This window comes from Balaenoptera acutorostrata, chromosome 18 (genome assembly GCF_949987535.1).
Source record: "Balaenoptera acutorostrata chromosome 18, mBalAcu1.1, whole genome shotgun sequence".
NCBI lineage: Eukaryota > Metazoa > Chordata > Mammalia > Artiodactyla > Balaenopteridae > Balaenoptera > Balaenoptera acutorostrata.
The window spans coordinates 79,982,429-80,008,456 of record NC_080081.1 but is presented as its reverse complement, the minus strand read 5'-3'; the positions used below and the strand labels follow the sequence as shown (position 1 = coordinate 80,008,456).

The 26,028-nt window shown below is 42.8% G+C and overlaps 1 protein-coding gene and 1 long non-coding RNA gene across 2 annotated transcripts; one reads left to right on the top strand and one right to left on the bottom strand.

Annotated features, from left to right (window-relative positions):
- Positions 1–1,623: 1,623 nt before the first annotated feature.
- On the bottom strand, positions 1,624–17,550 carry LOC114235774 (uncharacterized). Its single transcript, XR_009005871.1, has 4 exons — positions 17,329–17,550; positions 16,774–16,997; positions 2,950–3,200; positions 1,624–2,704 (listed from the first exon to the last, which is right to left on the bottom strand). It is a non-coding gene; the product is annotated as an uncharacterized LOC114235774 (long non-coding RNA).
- A 224-nt stretch (positions 17,551–17,774) lies between these two features.
- On the top strand, positions 17,775–24,176 carry SAP18 (Sin3A associated protein 18). The gene is made up of 4 exons (XM_007164226.3): positions 17,775–17,932; positions 18,063–18,172; positions 22,020–22,142; positions 22,404–24,176. Exons 1-4 carry the CDS (start codon positions 17,804–17,806, stop codon positions 22,558–22,560), a joined length of 519 nt encoding a protein of 172 aa, XP_007164288.1. The 5' UTR covers positions 17,775–17,803; the 3' UTR covers positions 22,561–24,176.
- The last annotated feature ends 1,852 nt before the right edge of the window (positions 24,177–26,028 follow it).

Genomic DNA, 26,028 nt, shown 5'->3' with positions numbered 1-26,028 from the left:
ATCATATGATATCGATTATATGCGGAATCTAAAAAAATGATACAAATGAACTTATTTATGAAACAGAAATAGACTCATAGACATAGAAAACAAACTTATGGTTACGAGAGGGGAAAGAGGGGGAGGGATAAATTATGAGTTTGGGATTAAAAGATACACACTACTATATATAAAACAGATAACCAACAAGGATCTACTATATAATACAGGGAACTATATTCAATATCTTATAATAACCTATAATGGAAAAGAATCTAAAAAAGAACATATATATATATATATATATATAGGTATAACTGAATCACTTTGCTGTACACCTGAAACTAATGCAACTTTGTAAATCAACTATTTCAATAAATATAAAAAAAAAAAAACTAACAATATTCAGACTAGCCACTTTTTTTTCTTTTGGCCACACTGCACGGCATGTGGGATCTTAGTTCTCCGACCAGGGATCGAACCCAGGCTCCCTGCAGTGGAAGCGCGGAGTCCTAACCACTGGAGTGCCAGGGAATTCCCCAGACTATCCACATTTTAAATGTTCAAGTCACATGTGGCTAGTGGCTACCGTATAAAGGCATCCCACGTGTAGGAGCAATGGTTAACCAGGACCCCCCATGGCTGAGAGGGAAATGTGTTGAGCTGTGGATAACAACAATAATATTGTAGAGCAGATTTTGGTTTGCAGAGACTTTCCCAAACATTATCTCATGCAGTCCTTGGAGCAACCCCATGAGATAATTATTTTCACCACCGTTTTGCAGTGAGAAAATCCAGGCTCCAAGGGGTGAAAGTGGTTGAGTAGGTAATGCAGCCGGCTCGTCTTCCCCGCCACCAAGGCATCTCATCTCCACACAACCTCCTGTTAAGCAGAGACCCTACAATCTAGGCGTCACTGAGGAACACAAAGCCCCTTTCATGAAGAATGCGAGGGCTATACCTCCTCAACCATTCTGGAAAACAACACCCCAAGAAGAAATGCTCACATTAAAGTGGTCAGAGGCCAGGGTCACTCAGACTTTAATGCTCGTAAGAATTTCTTGATGGGCTTATTTAAAATGAATATTCCTGGGCCCCAAACCCAGACATTCTTATTCAGCAAGGCTGAGGTGGGAACTCAAGAATCTGCATTTTAATCAAGAGCCCCAGGGTCCTGATACAGGTGGTCCTAAGGCCCATGTGTTTCCATAGATGACCTGGGAGAGTGTGCAGGACCTTGAAATAAGAGTCCTACTGGAGAATTCCCTGGCAGTCCAGTGGTTAGGACACCGTGCTTTCACCGCCGAGGTGCTGAGGGCACAGGTTCAATCCCTGGTGGGGGAACCAAGATCCTGCAAGCCGCGTGGCAAGGCCAAAAAAAAAAAAAGAAAAAAAAGAGTCTTACTGAAGAACTGAAATTCATATCAGAAGGTTGTTTGACCTCAGGCAATTCCGGAATCCCGGAGAGGCAGCAGGTTCACAGAGGAAATCTGCAGTTATCAAACACTCTGCTATAGAAGAGGATTTAATGCTAGGTTAAGATGATTGTCATGTATTGCATATAAAAGGAGGTTGTGCATTTTTCTCTAGTATATATTGATGAAATGTTTAGAAAAAGATTATCAAATAAATGTTACCACGTCATTCCACATTGGCACGTATTTATTTATATATATGTGTATCCACACAAAATGAATGAAAAACACCAAAATATTCATAGTTGTTATCACTCTACCTGACAGGGTTATGGATAATTTAATAAATTTCTTCTTTCACTTTGATATTTTCTTCTGAATTTTGTGCAACACGTTATTTTAATAAAAAATAAAACATTTCAGGAACTAAGTAATCATAAAGGTCTTGAAAGATCAGTCCAACTAGTAGTTACTTCTTTGTATAGATGAGGTCTTAGGAAAAGTTTACATTTGGTAGGTTTTTAAAAGATCCATGTTTTCTCACTTGGGTGATAAATGAATACGATTCATGTTCAGTATACTTGCACATTGAGTGTAAAATGGAAAAAGGTGGATCTGTCGGGTCCTCCAAGGCCAGGAGCTGCTTAAAGGAGTTTCTGCCTGTTGGCACCGAGCCGCTGCGAGCAGTCTGCATCTCGCGCCAGGTAAGCAGAGATGGAGGAGCTGAGGCTCCAGGCTGCGGGGACCCGAGCGAGGGACAGGGCACCTCAAGTGCTTCTGACATCAAAGCCCAGGGGAGCCTGGTGCATCACAGGGCCAGGCAGATCTGAAAGCTAAGGGGCAAGACAACCCACAGCTGCCGACTTGGCACACAGGTAGCTCTACCCGCAAGCCAAGTGCTCTCTGTGTAAGATGAGAATGTCAGCGTGCGGGCATCACAGCTTCAAGGGAGACATCTGAATATGTGTGTGGATTTATATTTTTACATATAAAAATATATATATAATGTATATTTTCTAGGAAGTGCAAGCACGTTTCTAAAGGCAGGGAAGAAGGTGCTTCCAGGCAGCCTCTCCAGTTCTGGCAAGCACAGCACAGCCTTCCGGGGGACACACGCTCCTCGCGGAGGGCCTGTGGGTGCCCCGCGGGGTGCGTCCTGCATTAGGTCCGGGTTTGGACCCGCCTTGTGTGCTCTTGGGCAGTTCCTGAGCTGCACTGACAAGGATGCCAAGGGAAGGCGTCTTGAGCCGCCCTCGCTGGGACCCTGCCTGCGTCCTTGGGCTCCCAGCCGGGCCTCAGGGTCTCCACACCTGAAAGAAAAAGGAAGAAGAGTCGTATTTACTTCGCAAGGTTTTTGTGAGCCTTCCACGCACTCTTTCATGAGAAGTGCGGAGCCCTCACAGATGAGTAAAATGGAGAGAACTTTGCCAGAAATCCCAGCCCTGTGGTTGCCTAACCGCCAGTTGCTGAGAGCTGGGAGGGCCAAGCACCCGGCGCTCACACCTCCGGGCTTGTCCCCGCCGTGTCCCAGCCCACATCTCTCCTCGAAGCTCACCTGCAGGTCCTAGCATTTACTCCAGTTCCAGCTTTTCTCCCTCTTCTTGGTGTCACCCCCTCCTCCTGGGCAGGTTTCATGGGAAGGTCAGGATCTAAGATGATGGAAAGGGCTTTGATGGTCCCACGTGGCCTTCACTCCACCCGGCAGGCAGCGCAGCAGACGGAGCTGGGGGGAGACAGCAGGAGCCCCCTCTTCTTCCACAGCCAGGGGAGCAGGCCAAGTGCATGGACCTCGGGGACCACAGAAACCTAAGGACTCAGGACAAAACAGGCGTAGAAAGAATGGGGAGGAATTGTGTGAAAATGGCTAAGCCACGTCAATCACTGCAAAACTGCCAGAAAAATTCTCATTTGATGAAAAAGGAGAGTAACTATTCCTTCTGTTCCGTACAGTGGGAAGGTGCATTTTGCTCAACGGGACACAAAAATAAACTTTAAAGAAGGAAAAGACACTGCACAGCATGAGCGAGCTGCTTCTGAAGGAGGCCCCTCCCGCGGCGTCGCACACGGGACCCAGAGCACTTGCGCTTGTGTAACGTTCCGTTCAGGGTGCTCGTCCTGACTGGACTCCCACGGCACCCTGGCCTGTACCACCCCCCACCCCCTTTCCAGCACGGAGCCCCAGGCCCGGCTTCACCAGTCACGCTCCCACTGGTACCAGCCAGTGAGCGTGCTTTAGGAAGGAGGTCTGAGGGCCCTCCGCAGAGAGCGTTTGCCTGGCTTTGGGATCATAGGAAGGAGGTCTGAGGGCCCTCCGCAGAGAGCGTTTGCCTGGCTTTGGGATCATAGGAAGGAGGTCTGAGGGCCCTCCGCAGAGAGCGTTTGCCTGGCTTTGGGATCATAGGAAGGAGGTCTGAGGGCCCTCCGCAGAGAGCGTTTGCCTGGCTTTGGGATCAGAGCAATGCCAGCCTCATAATGTGAGCTGGGAAGTGTTCTACTTTCTGGAAACATTTGTGTAGAGTTGGTCTAATTTCCTCCTTAAATGGATGGAAGAATACAGCAGTGGAACCACGTAGGCCCAGAGTTTTCTATATGTAATAAGACATTCCTTCTCTTTTAAGAGGCTTTTATATCCTTCTGAGTGAGTATTCATCCACCTACTTAAACAGTGATTGAACTAGAACTGCTACATGCTTTGGGCCACATTGAAGGTCTCCAACCCAACAGTGTTAGAACCCAACTGAAGTGACATGGGCTCAACTTCTGAGGCACCTTAAAAAGCTCATTGGTCTCTAGATTGTTTGTGAGCTATTTTTGTTATGTAGTCTTACAAAAGACACAAGGATTGGCTGAAAACAGCTACAATTCAGCACTCTATAACAGTTTAAAACCCAGATACCTGGCCAAGAAGCATATGAAAAGATGCTCAACATCACTAATCACTAGGTAAATGAAAATCTAAGCCATAATAAGATATCACTTTAATAGTGGGTGACCACTATTAAAACAAAACAAAATGAATTGAACGTGGGCTGTGGATCATTTGGGCATGCTCCCTCTACCTTTCTCTGGCTCACTGGCATCTCCCAGAAAAGAGCTTATACACTTGTCTGGAGCCCCAGTTTTTGCAACTGCTGCCCAGGGGACACCTCCAGATAGCCTGGCTCTGGTGGCCAGTGGGGCTCACACTTGCAGTCCCACAGGGCTGTATACATTGCATTCTTTTAAAAGCTGCTGCCTGAGGGTCTGGCTTCCAGTCAGCCTGAATCCAGGTGCTGAGACCCTCCCCTTTGGGACACTGACAGGTCTTGGCACACACCTTTTACTGGGAGCAAGTAAAAATATCATAGGCTGTTTGAGGTGCATGTAAATCAATGAACTGAGAACACACCCTCACGCCCTATACAAAAATAAACTCAACATAGCTTAAAGACTTAAATATAAGACATGACACCATAAAACTCCTAGAAGAAAACATAGGCAAAACATTCTCTTACATAAGTTGTACCAATGTTTTCTTAGGTCAGTCTGCCAACCCAATAAATAAAAGCAAAAATGGGACCTAATCAAACTTACAAGCTTTTGTACAGCAAAGGAAACCATAAACAAAATGAAAAGACAACCTACAGACTGGGAGAAAATATTTGCAAATGATGCGACTGACAAAGTATTAATTTCCAAGACACACAAACAGCTCATACAATTCAACAACAACAACAAAAACAAAAACAAACAACCCAGTCAAAAAATGGGCAGAAGGGCTTCTCTGGTGGCACAGTGGTTCAGAATCCTCCTGCCAATGCAGAGGACACGGGTTCGAGCCCTGGTCTGGGAAGATCCCACATGCCGTGGAGCAACCAAGCCCGTGTGCCACAACTACTGAGCCTGCATGCTAGAGCCCGTGAGCCACAACTACTGAGCCCACTTGCCACAACTACTGAAGCCTGCACGCCTAGAGTCCATGCTCCACAACAAGAGAAGCCACCACAATGAGAAGCCCGTGCACCGCAAGGAAGAGTAGCCCTGCTCGCCACAACTAGAAAAAGCTCGTGTGCAGCAACAAAGACTCAACACAGCCAAAAATAAATAAATAAATAAATAAAAAGAAAAGAAAAGAAAACCCTGCTTCATTAAAAAACAAAAAACAAAAAATTTCATCTACTTAGTTTTTGCCTGTGCATTTTCTAAGCAGGCATTTAAAAAGAAAAAAAAAACAACAATGGGCAGAAGACCTAAATAGACATTTCTCCAAAGAAGACATACAAATGGCCAACAGGCACACGAAAAGGTACTCAACATTGCTAATTATTAGAGAAATGTAAATCAAAACTACAATGAGCTGCCATCTCACACCGGTCAGAATGGCCATCATTAAAAAATCTACAGGGGCTTCCCTGGTGGCACAGTGGCTAAGAATCCGCCTGCCAATGCAGGGGACACGGGTTCAAGCCCTGGCCTGGGAAGATCCCACATGCTGCAGAGCAACTAAGCCTGTGCACCACAACTATTGAGCCTGTGCTCTAGAGCCTGCGAGCCACAACTACTGAGCCCATGTGCCAGAACTACTGAAGCCTGTGCGCCTAGAGTCCATGCTCTGCAACAAGAGAAGCCACCATGAGAAGCCCGCGCACTGCAACAAAGAGCAGTCCCCTCTCACTGCAACTAGAAAAAGCCTGCGCATAGCAATGAAGACCCAATGCAGCCAAAAGTAAAAATAAATAAATAAGTTAAAGAAAAATCTACAAATAACAAACGCTGGAGAGGCTGTGGAGAAAAGGGAACACTCCTGCACTGTTGGTGGGAATGTATATTGGTGTAGGCACTGTGGAAAACAGTATGGAGAACAGTATGGAGGTTCCTCAAAAAGCTAAAAATAGAGTTGCCATATGATCCAGCAATCCCACTTCTGGACAAATATCTGGACAAAACTGTAATTCAAAAAGATACATGCACCGCAAGGTTCATAGCAGCACTATTTACAATAGGCAAGACACGGAAACAACCTAAATGTCCATTGACAGATGAATGGATAAAGAAGATGTGGTACATACATACAATGGAATATTACTCAGCCATAAAAAAGAATGAAATAATGCTATTTGCAGCAACATGGATAGACCTAGAGATTATCATACTAGGTGAAGTAGGTCAGAAAGAGAAAGACAAATACCATATGATATCACTTATATGTGGTATGACACATACAATGACACAAATGAACTTATCTACGAAACAGAAACAGACACACAGACATAGAGAACAGACTTGTGGTTGCCAAGGGGGAGGGGTGTGGGGGGAGGGATTGTTTGGGAGTTTGGGATTAGCAGATGCAAACTATTATATATAAAATGGATAAACAACAAGGTCCTACTGTAGAGCACAGGAAACTATATTCAATATCCTGCGATAAACCATAATAGAAAAGAATATGAAAAAGAATGTATATATATGTATAACTGAATCACTTTGCTGTACAGCAGAAATTAATTTACACAACATTGTAAGTCAACTATGCTTGAATAAAAAAAATAATAAGCTGTTTGGACAAGCACAAGATTTGAGAGACAGCCAAGAGCTGGGGCAGGGTTGAATGACAAATTTCACCTCCAGCATGAGGCCACTCCTTCAAGACTGGGAGAGGTAGTTGTTTTATCTACTGTACAGAAACCAACACAGAAAGTCAAGCAAAATGAAGAAACAGAGGAATATGTTCCAAATGAAAAAATAAGATAAAATCTCAGAAGGAAACTTAATGAAACAGAGATAAGTAATTTACCTGATAAAAAATTAAAACTAATGGTCATAAAGATGCTTACTGAACTGAAGAGAAGAATAGATGAACACACTGAGAATTTCAACAGAGAGATGGAAAATATAAGAAAGTACCAAACAGAAGTAACAGAGCTGAAGAATATAATAACTGAAAAATACACTTAACGGTTCAACAGCAGACAAGATGAAGCAGTAGAAAGAATCAGTGAACATGAAGACAAGGCAGTGAAACTCAATCAGAGCAGCAAATAGAAGGAGAAAAATAACTTGTTACATACAAGGGAACCCCCATAAGACTATCAGCAGATTTTTCAGCAGAAAAAAACTTTTCAGGCCAGAAGGGAGTGTCATGATATATTCAAAGAGCTGAAAGGGGAAAAAACTTGCAACCAAGAATACTCCACCTGACAAAGTTATCATTCAGAATTGAAGGATAAAGAGTTTTCCAGAAAGCAAAAGCTCAAGGAGTTCATCACCATTAAACCAGCCTTAAAAGAAATGTTAAAGGGACTTCTTTAAGCTGGAAAGAAAGCTGTAAGACATTGAGGAAATTAAGAAAACAATCTCATTTACAATTGCATCAAAAAGAATAAAATACCTAGGAATAAATTCAACCAAGGAGGTCAAAGACCTACATACTGAAAACTATAAGACATTCAGAAAAGAAATTGAAGACACAGTTAAATGGAAAAATATTCTATGCTCATGGATTAGAAGAATTAATATTGTTAAAATATCCATACTACCCAAAGCAATCCACAGATTAAAAGCAATCCCTATAAAAATTCCAATGGCACTTTTTACAGAAATAGAACAAACAATCCTAAAATTTGTATGGGACCACAAAAGAGCCTGAAGAGCCAAGCAATCTTGAGAAAGAAGAATAAAGCTGGAGGCATCATGCTCCCTGATTCGCCTATCTGGGATAAATCCCACTTGGTCATACTGTAGAACTTTTTATACACTGTTGGATTTGATTTGCTAACATTTGTTAAGGATTTTTGCATCTATGTTTATGAGAAATATTAGTTTGTTGTTTTTCTTTCTTGTAATGTCTTTGTCTGGTTTGGGTATTAGGGTAATGCTGGGCTTACAGAATGAGTTAAGAAGTGTTCTCTCTTCTTCTATTTTCTGGAAGAGATTGTAGAGAATTTATATACTTTCTTCCTTAAGTGTTTGGTAGAATTCACCAGTGAACCCATGTGGGCCTGGTGCTTTCTGTTTTAGAAGGTTATTAGTTACTGATCCAATTCATTATAATAGACAAAGGTCCATTCAGATCATCTATTTCTTCTTGTGAGTTTTCATAGAGATTTACTTTTTAAACATTACTTTTAATTTCTAAAAGTAAATATATACTCATAAAAAATGTGGAAAACAAAAAAAGATGGAAATCACAATTATCCATTACTTTCCAACTCAGAAGAATTTGTTAATATTTTTGAATATTTCCTCCCAGAATGTTTGTGTGTATGTGTGCATATATTTTAAAAACATAATTGAATTACTTTATTTATAACATTTTATCCTTCCTTTAAATGTAACATTCTATTACCAGCATAGTTTTAGTCATTAAGAACTCTTAATAAACATTTTCCAAATTAGAAATGTTAACTTACATAACATCTCTGTGTTTCAGTTTTCTCATGTGTAAAATAGGTTCAATAATATACACATCTCATAGGACAGTTGTGAAAAATAAATGAGATAATGCATGCAAACATGTGTAAAGTGCCTAGCACGTAGATTGTTAAAAATGGCCATAAATTCCTCCATCCTATGCGCATGCCCTTTTGTAGTGTGTCTTAGCTATAACTGACCAGGAAGTAAACTCTATTTCTCCACTTCCTTGATTCTTGGCATGGCTTTGTGACTTGCTTTGGCCAACAGAATGTGGCAAAAATGAAGTTGTGTAGCTAATGAGCCAAGTGCTTACTATGCCTTGCAGCTTCTGGTCTGACTCTACTGGAACCCTGAGACCATGATGTGAAAGACACATGGCCCAGACAACAGCCATAGCCATCAGCTAGATAGGGAGGTGAAGTACCTTAGACCACCTAACCCCCTTCCTCCAAGCTGAGCTCTCAGATAACCACAATTACATGAGGGAAACCAGGCGAGACTGGAACTGCCTAGCTGAGACCCAAATCAAATGGTTGTTACTTTAGCTTCTAGGTTTTCAGGTGGTTGTTACACAGCAATAAAAAGATAACTGATACAGTGATGATTAAATATTATTATTATTACTGCCATATAAATCTAAAAGGTGAGACTATGATACTGGGATACTTATCTAAGTACTTTAAAATGTCTTTAAGCATTTAACACATATTTTACTGTCTCATATACATAAAGCAGAGTCTTAATATTCAGGCCATGGTGGACATCAATACCACAAAGAAATCTATTCATATACATTTCCTAATCCCAAAGAACTAACAAATAAATTACTGGAGATCTTTCTTCACGTGTAACCTTTTTTTTTTTTTTTTTAATATTTTTTTGGGACTTCCCTGGTGGTCCAGTGGTTAAGACTCCACGCTGCCAATGCAGGAGGCCCGAGTTTGATTCCTGGTCAGGGAACTAGATCCCGCATGCCACAACTAAAAGATCCTGCATGCCTCAATTAAGACCCAGCGTAGCCAAATAAATAAAAGAATAAATAAATATTTTTAAAAAACACCATTTCCCACATGAAAATAGAAAATAAAAATATTTTTAAAATTTTATTTTTCTTGGCTGTGCCGCTTCCCAGGCATGAAGATCCCAACCAGGGACAGATCACACGCCCTGTGCAGTGGAAGCGTGAAATCTTAACCACTGGACCGTCTTAATCCCAAGATTAGTACATCTTTATTTGAATGTGCACGGTAGTGAATTGGCAGAAATGTATAATTAAGTAATTATGGCAGCAATGCTATTTTTTTCATGAAGTTTTCATGAAATCAGCTACCCTTGGGCAATAAAGGGAGTTGACGGGAAATTAGCCTCTTATTTTGTCCCCCTTGCCTCATTGCAAAATGAAACAGAATCTACAAGATGATGATGGTGATTACAATGGCTCACATTTGTTGAGTGCTTAGTATATATAGCAGACACTATGCCAACTATTTTAGATGCATTTATTCCTCATAACAGGTTATTTGGTATTCTGTTATCCTAATATGGATCAGGAATCTGAGTTGGAGCAGTTAAGTGATTCAAGATTAACCAGCTAGCAACTGAGCTGAAGTTTAAACTTAAGATCTATCTAACTTCAAAGCCTAAGCTTTTTAACCATTAATTAAGCTTTTTAGTTGCCTTCCACAACTTGCTTCTGGTAAATACACTGTTGACACTCTGCAGGTTCTTAAAGAATAGGATATCTGTTTAAAAATCACTTTCAGGGGGCTTCCCTGGTTGCGCAGTGGTTAAGAATCCGCCTGCCAATGCCAGGAACAAGGGTTCGAGCCCTGGTCCTGGAAGATCCCACATGCCGTGGAGCAACTAAGCCTGTGAGCCACAACTACTGAGCCTGCGCTCTAGAGCCTGCGAGCCACAACTACTGAAGCCCGCGTGCCTAGAGCCTGTGCTCCGCAACAAGAGAAGCCACCGCGATGAGAGGCCCATGTACCGCAATGAAGAGTAGCCCCCGCTCACCACAACTAGAGAAAGCCCGTGTGCAGCAATGAAGACCCAACACAGCCAGAAATAAATAAAATAAAATAAATTTTTATAAAAAATAATTTTCAATCTAATCATTTAAATGCTTAAAACAGGGGGTCACTTAAAAAAGTGAGAGATATTTCAACTCTCTGAAAAGCAAATGTGACCCCACATTCTGTTTCATTGGCTTAAAATGTACTGTAAATGAGATAGTTCTGAGAACCAGGGAAGGGGTTAAAAAATGGACTCCCAAATCCCATACCTCAGAGTGTGTTGTAGTGGGAGTAGCCTTTAAAAAACGCTACCAGGGCTTCCCTGGTGGCGCAGTGGTTAAGAATCCGCCTGCCAATGCAGGGCACATGGGTTCGAGCCCTGGTCCGGGAAGATCCCACATGCCGCGGAGCAATTAAGCCCGTGCGCCACAACTACTGAGCCTGCGCTCTAGAGCCTGCGAGCTACAACTGCTGAAGCCCGTGCGCCTAGAGCCCATGCTCTGCAACAAGAGAAGACACCGCAATGAGAAACCTGCACACTGCAACGAAGAGTAGCCCCCGCTCGCCGCAACTAGAGAAAGCCTGCGTGCAGCAACAAAGACCCAACGCAGCCAAAAATAAATAAATGAATAAGTAAATAAACAAAACAAAACAAAACAAAAAAACCGCTACCAACCACCCCGAGCTGTAATGCGAAGAATGACTAGAGATGACACAGCAAGACCACTTAGGAACATCAGGACTGGTTCATGGCAGCATTGCTTGTAGTGCTAATGCCAAGGAGGCACGTATGCTCATTTGTAAAAAATACACTTTTTAGGGTAATATAAAACAACCTATCTTCTAAGTAATAATTATACTGCCTCTAGGCTTAATTCTTGTAGGAATGGTTATGGAAATGCATATATTTTTTTCTACTCTTGGTAACAAGCAGATGCTTTACTGAGAGTGTTTACATACACCTTTTTCTGAAATAGAAACCCATAAATAAATATTGTGCTTATAAATGCCATACACCTGGTCTCCCACAGATGCACATGAAGGAAAAATTTGAAAAGTTTAATAACGTCCCCAGAGAGGTTCAAGTTTACAATCCACAACTTTTATCAAGAGTCAGAAAATTCTATAAAAAATATATTCTATTAAATCTTTTCCAGAAACATGTTTTGTACATATTCATGAATGCCTATTTTCCTGCCACCAGAAGCTGTCCTTAATCTCAGCATCAGAAATTGCCATGGAGCTATAGTCACTGACTAAGGAGTATTCTGTAAAACTTCACATTACATATTTCTGATTTTAATTAGGATAATTTACCTTTCTCTCAATTCGAAATGCCGGAATATGTTAAAAGAAAGAGGGAGAAAAGGAAAAGTGAAGAAAGCTTGATGACCTATTTTCACATACCTCAAATGTTCACTCTTTTTCCGGTAAAACATATATAACATAAAATGTATGATTTTAAGTAGTTTTAGGTGTACAATTCAGTAACAGTAAGTATATTCATAATGTTGTGCAACCATCACCACTGTCCTTTTCCAGAAATTTTCATTGTCCCAAAAAGAAACTCTGTACCCACTAAATAATAACTCCTCAGTCCCATCTCCTGCCAGGCCCAGGTAACCTCTAGTCTACTTTTTGTACCTATGAAGTTGCCAATTATAGGTGCCTCATATAAGTGGAATCATACAATATTTGCTCCTTTGTGTCTGGATTATTTCACTTGGCATAATGTTTTCAAGGTTCATCACTATGGTGGCAAGTACCAGTACTTCCTTCCTTTTTTTTTTTTTTTTTAATTTTTTTTTCTTCCTTCCTTTTTAAAAAAATTTTATTTATTTATTTATTTTTTGCTGTGTTGGGTCTTCGTTGCTGCGCACAGGCTTTCTCTAGTTGCGGAGAATGGGGGCTACTCTTCATTTTGGTGTGCAGGCTTCTCACTGCAGTGGCTTCTCTTGTTGCAAAGCACAGGCTCTAGGCACGCGGGCTTCGGTAGTTGTGGCGTGCGGGCTCAGTAGTTGTGGCACACAGTCTTAGTTACTCTGAGGCATGTGGGATCCTCCCGGACCAGGGATCGAACCTGTGTCCCCTGCATTGGCAGGCAGATTGTTAACCACTGTGCCACCAGGGAAGTCCACTTCATTCCTTTTTGAGGCTGCATAATATTCCATAGTATTTATATCCATTCATCTGTTGACACTTAGTTATTTCCACTTTTTGACTATTGTGAACAATGCTGCTATGAACACTGGTGTTCAAATAGCTGTTTCAGTCCCTGCTTTCAATTCTTTTCAGTATATACCTGGAAGTGTAATACTCATTTGAGTAAATTCTGAAGAAAAAGAGAACGGATGCATACACTTAAATATTAAAACGTATGTTCAGAGCTGGACCTAGAAGGCCAAGTTGGGTGGATTGAGGGATGCCTGAAAAGCTACCTTAACTGTTCTATAATAAAACTATAGTTCCACTGACTCAAGGTATTGGGAAATTCTGTTTTTATGAGAGCTTATTATTTGGAAAGGTTCAAAATGAGAGCTTATATCTAAGAAACTAAACCTCCCCAATATCACCAATAAAAGGTTGTGAGCTTCTTCATTTTCACAGTTTCAATGTTTTCCCTTTAACTGATTGACTAGAGTGCCCTCATGTGTCTGTATTTTTATACTACAGTGGTTTTGAAAAAAATTTAATATTGGAATCAGAACTGGGGAGGAAATTTAAGTATCGTCGTTTAAAAAGTTGACTGCAGGGCTTCCCTGGTGGCGCAGTGGTTGAGAATCTGCCTGCCAACGCAGGGGACACGGGTTTGAGCCCTGGTCTGGGAAGATCCCACATGCCGCGGAGCGACTAGGCCCGTGAGCCACAATTGCTGAGCCTGCGCATCTGGAGCCTGTGCTCCGCAACAAGAGAGGCCAATAGTGAAAGGCCCGCGCACCGCGATGAAGAGTGGCCCCCACTTGCCACAACTAGAGAAAGCCCTCGCACAGAAACGAAGACCCAACACAGCCATAAATAAATAAATAAAAATTAAAAAAAAAAAAAAAAAGTTGACTGCATGCAAGGTCCCACCCCTAAGCATCTTAAAAAAAATTTTTTTTTAGTGATGTAAATCACATGCATAAAAGACAATCTAAAATGTATAGCTACAATGTAAATGAGAAACCACACCCCTTTTAGTGAGAAAGAGTACATTACTAGTGCCTTAGAAACTCCCTGGATGCCCTTCATAAATTGCATGAAGCTTACTCAGAGGTAACACTGTCCTGAATTTAGTGTTTTCATCCCCTTGCTTCTCGTTATAGTTTTAACACTTGTGTTTGCTTCCCTATATAGTATTTTTGGGGGGGGGGGTACGTTCCTATTTTTGAACTTTTCATAGATTGAATCTTATTGTGTTTTCTGTGACTTGCTCTTTTTATTCTACCTTTTCAGAAAGCATGTTGATTCATTTGTTCACTTTCAAGTCTTCATGGTACTCCACTTTATAAATAGTCTTGATATTCAGATTGTTTCTAGTTATTATGAATAAAGATTTTAGAACATTATTCAACATGTTGCCTGGTGCTCATGTGTAGCAGTTCCCCTAGGGTATACTAATAGGAGTGCAATACATGAGTCTTAAGGGGTGCGCATATCTAGTCTTTCCAGGTAATGCCGGTTTTTCCAAAGTGGATGAGAGTAGCCCATAATAATTCCCTTTCCTCCAAATTCTTGCCAGCACTTGGTCATCAGACTTTTACATTCCCGCCAATCTAGTAGAGTGAAATGTTATCTCATTGTGGTTTAAATGTGCATTATGATTATTCATGAGGTTGGGCATCTTTTCCATGTTTCCATGTAATATGTGTTTTCTCTCCTATGAAATGCCTATCACGTCTTTTCCCACTTTTCTATTGGATTGTCTTTTCCTTACTGACTCATAGGCATTTGTTTTTTCTTTAAGGTGCTATTTTTTAAAAAGAGCAAGAAATAACATTCATGGAGAAGAGTATGCACAACACGAAAGCACTGTTTAAACAATAATTTAAAATCAAACAACTGTGTAACCACCACCTAGGTCAAAAAACAGAATGTTCTCAACGCTCCAGAAGCACCTCCTCTGACCCTCCCTGGTCACAGTCCCCTTCTTTGCTCAGAGGTAACTACCATTCTGACTTTTGTAGTAATTACTTCATTGCTTTTCTCTTTATAACTACATCACCTGGAAATGCATCCTGAACAACATAGTTTAGTACTGCCTACTTCTGGATGTTAAAATGGATTCCCACAGTAAATATTCCTTTGTCTTTGGCTTCTTACACCCAGAACTATGTCTGTGAATTTCATGCTGTTTCATGTAGCTACTGGTTGGCCAAAAAGTTCCTTCAGTTTTTAAGCAAAAATAAAAGACACATTTTTCATTTTCACCAAGAACTTTATTGAGCAACCTATTCACCCTTTTGTTCCACTACCTTCTGCCATTTTTCAGGCAACTTCATAATTCCATCTTCCCAAAACTTTTTATCTTTTTGAGCAAAGAACTTTTCCGGGTGCCTTTCACAGCCTTCCAGGGAATTGAAATTTTTTCCATTAAGAGAATTTTGTAAAGACCGAAATAAATGGAAATCCGAAGGTGCAATCAATGTCTGGTGAAAACGGCGGATGAATCAGAACTTCCCAGCCAAGCTGTAACAGTTTTTGCCTGGTCATCAAAGATACATGCAGCCTTGCATTATGCTGATGGAAGAGTATGCATTTTTTGTTGACTAATTCCAGACATTTTTCTTCGAGTGCTCCTTTCAGTTGGTCTAATTGGGAGCAGTAGTTGTTGAAATTGTTTGGTTTTTCTGGAAGGAGCTCACAGTAGAGGACTCCCTTCCAATCCCACCATATACGCGACATCACCTTCTTTGGATGAAGACTGGCCTTTGGTGTGATTGGTGGTGGTTCATTTCGCTTGCCCCACGATCTCTTCCATTCCACATTATTGTACAGTATCCGCTTTTCATCGCCCGTCACAATTTGTATTAAAAACAGAATGTTTTCGTTATCTTTAAGTAGAGAATCGCATGCAGAAATATGGTCAAGAATGTGTCTTTCGCCTAACTTACGTGGAACCCAGACATCAAAGCGATTCGCATAACCCAGCTGTTGCAAAGGATTTTCAACGCTTGATCTGGATATTTTGAGTATGCTGTCTATCTCCCGCATGGTATAACGTTGATTGTCCTCCATTAATGTCTCGATTTGACTGCTATCAACTTCAACTGGTCTAACCCAAGCGACGAATTTTGCAAACCACTTTTTTTTTTTTGAGACGTTTTCTTTCTTTTTTTTTTTTTAATAGATTTATTTATTTTTATTTATTTATTTTTGGCTGCGTTGGGTCTTCATTTCTGCACACGGGCTTTCTCTAGTTGCGGCGAGCGGGGGCTACTCTTCATTGTGGTGCGCAGGCTTCTCATTGCGGTGGCTTCTCTTGTTGCGGAGCACAGGCTCTAGGTGCGCGGGCTTCAGTAGCTGTGGCACGCAGGCTCAGTAGTTGTGGCTCACGGGCTCTAGAGCGCAGGCTCAGTAGTTGTGGCGCACGAGCTTAGTTGCTTTGCAGCATGTGGGATCTTCCCGGACCAGGGCTCGAACCCGTGTTCCCTGCATTGGCAGGCGGATTCTTCACCACTGTGCCACCAGGGAAGCCCTGCAAACCACTTTTGACACGTTTGATCCGTCACAGCACCGTCTGCATATGCTGCACAAATCTTTTTGTGCGTTTCAGCTACGTTTTTACCTTTCTTAAAATAATAAAGCATGACATGCCGAAAATATTGCCTTTTTTCCTTCCATCTTCAACATTAAGATGGCTACACAAAAATTCACCAATTTTTATAAGTCTTTTTTTAAATGCATGCTGATATGACAGCTGTCACATACAATCTAACAAAACTGTTTCCAACGAAGTGAAAGACAACCAGGCACTGCTAGAGACAGCTTACCGGAAAAAACGCAGGAACTTCTTTGCCACCTCAACCGTCTGTTCATCCTGGTTGCGTATGCCACCCACTGCTGTTGGGTGGTTGTGCTGCTGCACGGTCTACCACAATTCACTGAAGTATCGTCGCCTCGGACACTTGCAGGGGTTTCCAGAGTTCGTCCTTATTAACGACACAGCCAGGAATATTCCTGTAGCGTCTCCAGGTGTCCTTGAGCCAGGTTTTCTCTAGGGTAAATACCACAGAGCGGAATTGTTAGATCGGAAGTACACGCACCTTCACCTCTGCTTCACGACCCTCAACCGCCCAGAGTGGGCGCATGGCCTACGCCGCCGCCAGCGTCAGAGGATCCCTGCGGTCCACCCACGGCGGTCAGAGCGTCTCATTTCCGCCAAGCCAGCGGGTGCAGTGTGTCTAGAATACAACCAGCCTAAGCCGGTCCCTGTGGTTTTAACGCGTCCCCGGGTTAGCACTGCGCCCGAACGCCTTCTGCATTGACCGGCCACCTGGCTTCCTCTGTTTTAAAGCACTTGCCCAACTCTTCTGCCCACTTCCCACCGGGATGTCTGTGCTTTTCTCCAGGAGTCCTTGGGCCTCCCGGACACTAGCTTTCCAGCCACCACACGCCTGTCGGGCGTCTCCTCCGGGCCTGCCGCTTCTTTCTCTGAGAAGTTTTTTTTTCTTTTTTTTTCACTTTAGTCAGATTTGCCAGCCTTCCCCCGTTAGGGCTTGTAGTACCACGCAACCCACCCCTTGGCCGTGAAGGCAGCCCACGGTTATTCCGAGCGCGCCCTCACCCTTACCTTCCGTAACCCGTCGTCCGCGTCCCTCAGGCAGCCCCTCCGCGCGCGAGCCCGCCCCTCAGCGTCTCGCCCGCGACGCCGGCGCCCGCCCTTTCCCAGGACGCAGCGCGCAGACGCGCCCGCCGGGCCCCCCCCCGCACCGCCTAGTGCGCCTGCGCCGAGAGACGCCCCGCCCCCAAGCCGGTCGTCTATAAATTCTCGAGCGTCTCCTCGCGAGAGTCTTGGCTCCTATGCTCGCTGTTGGGGTCGGAGGTCAGGGCGAGGGTCTAGCGGGCCGCAGGAGGAAGATGGCGGTCGAGTCACGCGTTACTCAGGAGGAGATTAAGAAGGAGCCCGAGAAGCCCATCGATCGGGAGAAGGTGCGGGTCTGGAGAGGTAGAGGGGGCCCCAGGGCGGAGGGACGGCCGGGAGGGGGCGGCCGTGCGGGGGTGGAGAGGAAGGAAGGGGCCGCGCTCGCCGCCGCCTGACTCTCGCCTCTCCCGCCCCCAGACCTGCCCGCTGTTGCTGCGCGTCTTCACCACCAACAACGGCCGCCACCACCGCATGGACGAGTTCTCCCGCGGAAACGTGCCGTCCAGCGAGCTGCAGATCTACACCTGGTGAGTCAGGGCCTGGCGTCGGGGCGGGGGTCGCTGGGGGCCCGCCTGCCGCGTTTTCAGTTCCTCCAGCGCTCGGGGCCTCTGGGCGCAACTCGCGGGAAGTCGGGGTCTCAGCTGTTGGAGAAATGGGTATTTGCTTATCTTGTGGCGCTTTTACGTCTGAGGTTGAAACTTTTGGGTTGTAAAGAATTGAGCCAATGTTGCTGTCACTGTCGTGGCTGCTTGGTACGAAAGTGACACGTAGGTCGTTCAGTGCGGTAGCCGCCCCTAAACTTGGTCGAGTTTGTGGTGCTAGAATAACATGGGGAGGGGGAGTGGTGCTGTTGGGTGATATTTGTCGTCCTCGTAGAGCGTCTGCACATAATACTAAGCCTTAGGTGTCGTAACATGGAAAAAAACAGAACCGCGTGGTTTTTGTTGTGGTGCTTAATGGAGAAGCTTTTGATGTGTGTTTCCCGAAGACCTGCCCCTGAGCGTTTCCCCCTCAAGTGTACCTTTCCTACCCCGCGTCTGACTAGGAGCATAACATACAGCAAGCTGCATGCAGCTCCTTGGTTGGACATTATCGTGGCTTTTTAGTAGCAGTAAAAGGTGTATAATTTTTAAAAATACATCTAGTATGGTAAAATATATGTGATATTTGCCATTTTGTTTATGGGTACAATTTGATGGCATTAAATATATTCACATTGTGCAACCATTACCACTATTTCCAAAACTTTTAAATTCCCCCAACAGAAATTCTGTACCCAGTAAGCAGTAACAATGGGAATTCCTCCCTTACCCCAGTCCCTGGTAGACAATCCTCTATGTCTATATGAATTTGCCTATTCTAAGTATTTCATATAAGTGCTCTCATATCGGATTTGTCTTGTTGTGTCTGGCTTATTTCACTTACGTTTACAAGGTTCATCATGGTTTAGTATATAACAAAAAGTCATTCTTTCTTAGGGTTGAATAATATTTCATTGGAAGGATGTGCTACATTTTGTCTGTCCACTTGTCTGTTGATGAACACTTCAGGGGTTGTTTCCACCTTTCAGCAAAATTTATGTAGTATGATTCTAGTTCATTATTATTCCAGGATAAAAGTTCAGGAAGGTTGATTTAACTTATAGGGAAGAACTGTTATCAATAGATTGATGAACACCTCTGTTCAGATGTTAAAGTCTATATTTACGCCAACAAATTATAAGTTCCTATTTGCCAGGTGCTTTGCTTAGACCCAGAGGGTATAAAGGGGGTACTGCCCCTCTAGAGTAAACACAATCTCAGAGAGAAAGCAGATGAAATAAATGCTAATTAAGACTTTAGGGTGGAGATGGCAGGGTGGGATTCTTCCACAGACTCTCTCAATCAAGAAAGAAATTACAAAAATTTCCCTTCCTAAACTGTCCTGTCCATAAACTGCAACCAAACTAGGAAAGACAACCTTATGTTATACCTCAAAATGGTGGCCAAAGACAGGATGGTTGGTGAGGGGTAGCACAGAGCCCTGCTGCCACTCCCAGAAGCAGTAATGAGGGAAGATTGGGAATTCTCAGTTTGTAGAAGTAGACTGAGGGGCCAAAGTAGGAGGCCTCAAGACAAGTCAGGGAAGAGGAGTGAGGTCCAGAGGAGCCCAGCAGAGGCTGGTTGAGTTTGCTGAGGTCCAGGGCACCGTGTGGCGCTGCGGGAACACCCACGCACCACAGGAGAGATGCGTCCTGTGCTTGGGTGGTCACTAAACAGGTTATTGGAGGAGAATTATGTAGATCACTGTAACAGGGTTCAATCAGAAAACAGACCAATAGGAGATGTAGAGAGATTTATAGCAAAGAATTGGTTCACACAGCTGTGGGGACTGCTTAGGTACCCAAGTCCCTAGTCTGTGGTGCATAACCTGTGGTGCAGGTTATGATGAAGGGCAGGCTGGAACTCTCCAGCATAAGCTGCTGAATTTCTTCAGAGAAGTCGTAGCTCTGCTCTGAAGGCCTTTTCAACTGATTGCATGAGGCTCACTCATTGATTGAAAGAGGTTTACTCAGATTATCTAGGATAATCTGCCTTAAAGTCAACTGATTATAGACTTTAATCCCATCTAAAGAACACCTTACACAACACCTACCTTAGTGTTTGAATAACTAGGGGCTGTAGCTTCTCGAAATTGACACATGAAACTGACCCTCACAGTCACCTAGCAAAGGCTTCAATCCCTAGAGCGCTCTAGCATTTGTTACCTGTGTACTCACCCTTTAGACTGCTAGTCAGAAAGCAACACTTGGCACTCCAGCTGTTGGTCTGGGGATAGTCCTCAGCAGGTGGGAAGCTTGTGGAGGACTCACACTAAGGACTGACGAAAGGTGTGAACCGAATTCCCCACGTTCATTATGAGCAAGATGACAGTATGTGGGAAATGTTGCTGGAGAGGAAGAAAGAGTCCTTTCTGGTACATATCATAAGTATACACTGTACACACCAGAGAATAATTGACACAGAATAAACATCATTAGAATGTCAGGTAAAAAAAGTTGAGATGAGTTGGAAGCAACATACAGAGATTTGAATAATGAGAGGTTGAAATAAAGCTGTGATGGTGGAGATAGAGAAAAAAATAGATTTGATCTGTCTTTTGGCTGTGCCACGTGGCATGTGGGATCTTAGGTTCCCGACCAGGGATTGACCCTGCATCTACTGCAGTGGAAGCGTGGAGTCTTAACCACTGGACTGCCAGGGAAGTCCAGTTTGATCTGTCTTTAGGAGGTAGAAACAACAGGATAGAGATGGGAAGAACTGAACAGTGCTTAGGTTTGTGACCTGGGCATCTAAGTGGGTGATGGTAGTTTTGAGGGTAATATGAGAGGAAGGGCATGTTTTGCGGGGGACACTGTTGAGTTCTGTTACGGGCATATTGAGGAGGACTCAGCAGCAGGAGAGAACAGAAGTTGATGTGGTCATCATGGATGTTTTTGTTCTCACTGCAGTTGAAGCCATGGTTCTACTTGAGAATGATGTGGTAGAGATGGTGTAAATAGGGTGCAGAGTTAAAACTAGATGATGTCTTGGGTGTTTGATTCCCTGCTCGATGCTGTCCGTTGGAGTTCGCATCTTTACAGGTGCCTTGTATCCAGGGTCATCATATAGCACTCTGCAGGCTGTGTTGCTTCAAGTTCCAAGTCCTCCGTTTCATGTTCCCAGTTGTCAGGGAAGAAAACAATTCAGAAACTTAGACTGTTGCTTATAATACAAGATGCTTGTATTTTAAAAGGTTTTTCCAGATTATGCCATATTAGCTCAAGGGACTATATTAAATTCTGAGTTCAAATAGAAGTTGGCAGGGCAAGAATATATATTGTGAAAGGAGCCTGTGCTTAGTCTTGAAAATTCCATAGGTTTCATTGGCTTTAGGAGTCCATCTATTGTAAAACTCATCAGAACATTTAATCTTAGAAAGGAGATGCTAAAATGTAGAAAAGTATGTCTTTGAAATAATGCAAAACAATTATTTTAAGAATTTGGATTAATTTGGACTAGTTATCCTTAAGTGGGTAAATCACTAGGCCAGTGAGATGTTACATAGCAACAAAAAGTAGCATATGTAATTCTTAAGTCCCTTTTAGCATATTACCAGTCTGACCTTAATTCATGAAAATTTCAAACACTGAGGCTGGTAAGGGGAATATTTGGGGGCAAATAGTATTAGTAGGTGCTTTAAAATTAACTCAGTTGTAAGACCCTGACAGTTTCTAAAAATTGTAAAGTTGCAATTGAGACACATGTAATTAACTCACTGTGTGTCAGTATCCTTGGTTACATCATTGCTGATTAATCAAATGTAATGTCTTTTTTTCTAAAAAAAAAAATTCAGGATGGATGCAACCTTGAAAGAACTGACTAGTTTAGTAAAAGAAGTCTACCCAGAAGCCAGAAAGAAGGGCACACACTTCAATTTTGCAATTGTTTTTACAGATCTTAAAAGGCCTGGCTATCGGTAGGTAACTTTTCATTCTTAATTCCTATAATCTCTTTGATTTCAGTATGTTTTAACTGATAGGGATAATCCCTTCAACGAATCTCTTTAGTGGAGGGGGAACTACAGATTTATACATCTTAATATCTGGTTTAGATTAATGTAGTACTTACATTTTAACTGTGCTGTAAGATAATGGAGCAAGTCCGGCCCCAAGGTCACTTTGTAGCACACACTGGCATTGACCAGCCACCCTTTAACAGTTGGTCTCCTTTCCTGCAGAGTAAAGGAGATCGGCAGCACCATGTCTGGGAGAAAGGGGACTGACGACTCCATGACGCTGCAGTCGCAGAAGTTCCAAATCGGAGACTATCTGGACATAGCAATCACTCCTCCAAATCGGGCACCACCTCCTTCAGGGCGCATGAGGCCATACTGAATTTTATTTACTATTTCTTGAATTTATTTTCCATTCAGTTATGTAAAATAAACTTTTGCTTTTTCCTCCTCCCCTTATTGCCATTAAGCCTTTAAACGCTAAACAAATTGTAATGCATCTATTTAGGAGTTAGATTTGGCTTTGCTGTGGTATGAATATTAATAGAAGGTCCATGTTTCACATTCTTCTGTAAAATATGAAAAGTGCTCTTAGCATTATATGTAAAACTGTATTGTTAAATATATGTTGCAGTCACTTTGAGTGTGAAAGTTAACGGGGCATGGGTTCAGGGTTTAATTTAGTATTGGGGGTTTATGCTAAGTAGTGGAGTTGGTATGTTTAAGCCCAAATGGGGCAGAACAAGAAAGCCATGAGATTGTATTAAATAGAGCAGGAGTTTGTCACCCAGAAGGTTGTATGGAGTTGGGAAGAAGACCTTTGGGAAGGTGGGAGGGGCAGCTGAGGCGTTTTGGAACAGTCTGAGCTGAGGCAAGCTGAAGAAGCTGTCTGTTTGAAGGGAGCGGCCTGCCTGAATCAAGGTGTGATGATAAGTTAGAGAAAAGGAGAATGGGTGCCACAGTGAGGCCTTTTTATGTTTTAAAAATGGTGAGAATGGGGCATTCTGAGGGCAGGAAGTAGTATAGAGGAACAAGGGTTAGAACTTAGGATAAGGATGGGAAGGTTTACCTTGAAGATCTGAAAATACAGGGAGGAATGAAAGAAGAATCTTAAGATCAAGGGAGAAGGTCAGGGATGAGGTCAAGCAGGGGATGTTCACGCGCGCTGTTCAGTGCTGGGGCTGACTCGTGTCTGATTTGAGAGGCGATACGCACAGTGGTTAAAACCAGCTGGGCTGAACATTTAAATCCTGGTCACACTAACAGCAACCTTGGACAAGTTACTTGAACCTGTTTTTTTTGTTTGTTTAAAATTTGTAAAATGGAGGTAACAGCCCATAGGATGGTGAAGACTAATTAAATGTTTGCAAAGGGCTTAGAATAGTGCCTGACATGTAAGAAACAAAGTTAGCTATAAAGTAGAGTTCAGTCAGAACGGGTGCCGTCTCTACCACGGCACTGTTACAGTCTCATTTTGAAGTTTATAAACAGTGTGCAGTATGTGATGAGGCCAATTACCTTTTGTCTACTGCAGTAGAAAATTTTGAAAATGTGTATTCCAAAATTTGAAAAAATGTACTAGCAAAGTAAAATTGCAGTAATTTGATCTTGTACATACAAAAGCAGCCTTTTAAATCTAATGATTATAGGATTGGGGTCCCTGGTGCAGTCAACAGGTGACAGATGCAAGCCTGGAACCCAGATCTAGGGCCTCTTCTCCGCTGAAGTTTGCCCAAACCCTTAGATTCTTTATTCATTCACATTAGATAGGCTTGAGCTTCTTAAGTCACACAATTAACTTAAACCTAATTTTTGGAGAAGAGAAGCCATGATTACCTTCCTGTTTATGGAGAAGATACGTACTATGCAGATCAAGAAGGCAGGAACTCATTAAAGGACTCTGAAAGCCAACTTTTCACAACGGTGTGAACTCCTACAATGGGGGCTTCACCTGTAATTCCAGGCGACTTGAAAATAAAGCGGTTTATTTGCTTGGTTCCAACGTGGATTTTTTTTTTTTTTTTAGGTAAAATTGGTACCTAACTATATTAGTCTCAGGTATACCACATAATTCATTATTTGTATGCACTACAAATTGATCACCACCACAAGTCTATAGTTACCACCTGTTACCATACAGTTGACCCCCTTTACCCTTTTGCCCACCCCTGCCCCCATCACCACTGATAACCACCAGTCTGTTCTCTGTATCTGTGAGTTTGGTTTTGTCTTGTTGGTTAGTTTTGTGTTTTGGATTCTACATCTAAGTGAGATCATGTGGTACTTGATACCTTTCTCTAATTTCACTCAGCATAATGCCCTCTAGATCCAAGTTGTTGCTAATGGCAAGATTTCCTTCTTTTTTATGGCTGAGTAATGTTTCATTGCATGTATATATGTGTATGTATGTGTCTGTATGTATCTCACAACTTACTTTCTTATCCATTCATCCACCCATGGACCCTTAAGGTTGTTTGCATACCATGGCTATTATAAATAATTCCGTAGTAAACATGGGGGTGCAGATAGCTTTTCTCCACACCCTTGCCAACACTTATCTCTTGTCTTTTTGACAGGTGTCAGGTGTTATTTTTGTGGTTTTGATTTGCATGTCCCTGATGATTAGTGATGTTGAGCACCTTTCCATGTGTCTGTAGGCCACCTCTATGTCCCAACATGGAATTTTTCCTTTAAAGATTGCAATCTTCCACCAGAAGTACAGTTAAAGAATCCCTAGTGAATTTATCATTGAATATAATGCTAAGAATGAAAAGGCTTGTACTTGGTCCTTATTCACCTCTGGCTGTGACAGTATGGCATTGAGTGAGCAGCCGAGCTGTGTCACGGTCACCGTGACGGCACGTGCTCAGCCTTCAGCGTCCTGACTGCCTCACAGGCTCTTGAAGTGTTTTCCCTTCGGAGGGTGGTATCTTCAGTTTTCTCACAGCGTACAGGAGCTTGGCATTTTCACCTATTTACTGGATCCTTGGTAGGGAGTCGATGTTAAGTTTATACTTAAATTTTCATTACCATCCTGGGCGCTGGCTCAGGGGATGTTTCAGATGTCAACTCTGTGTGTGTGTGTGCATGTAGGGGCAGCTGTGAAGGGGAAAGAAAGCTGTTAAACTGTTAGGCAAACTCTTGTTACTCTTATATAGAGCAGAACTCAGCCTACCTGTTTCTGTTCTATCACAAAGTCCAAACTTAGCTGTTGTGAAATTGAGCAGCTTATAATTTGAGTGCGGAGCTGTGCTGGGAGCGCGGGTGTGCCTGACCTCATGTAACCTTCAGCACTGAGGTGCAGGCAGCGGCTACCATTTTCACTTCAGCGGAAGTGGAGGCCCGCTTTAAGTAACAGCTCGCAAGTGGGCTGGGAAGCTAGGGAGCCAACGACAGATGACTTGAAACATACGTTTCCAAAAACAGTGTTGTGCTGTCCTCAGCTCACTGCCAGCTGGCTTCCGCCCGCTGCACTGGTACTGCTCTCGTGGTGAAGCTGTCCTCTGCATTGCAGACTTCTGCCAGGGGACCGTCATCCAGAGTACATGGACCTGCTTCAGTTTTGGTACAAACCAAAACACCTGTCTTTTAATGAAATGATATGGTCATGGTTTCCAGGTGAGGTGTGAGTGTTCTGGTGTGTATTGTATTGCTTAGATATAGGTTGTTCTCACAAATTGCTACAGTTTCTTGGAACCTGTAACGGAACAAGCTTGAAGGAAGCATATTTATTCTGGTAGGATTAATCATGAACTAGGCAACTCTTCTATGAAGACAGTCATTGATCTCTCTCCCCCACCCCCGTAATCCCTAGGAGGAATAGGCTGAAACCTAAAAAGCAATTTTAATA

Bases quoted from the DNA above. Each gene is read 5' to 3' on its own strand.
- SAP18 (XM_007164226.3), top strand. From the start codon at position 17,804: ATGCTCGCTGTTGGGGTCGGAGGTCAGGGCGAGGGTCTAGCGGGCCGC. The intron at 18,173-22,019 runs GTGAGTCAGGGC...AAAAAAATTCAG, and splicing joins GAGCTGCAGATCTACACCTG to GATGGATGCAACCTTGAAAG. The intron at 22,143-22,403 runs GTAGGTAACTTT...CCTTTCCTGCAG, and splicing joins CTTAAAAGGCCTGGCTATCG to AGTAAAGGAGATCGGCAGCA.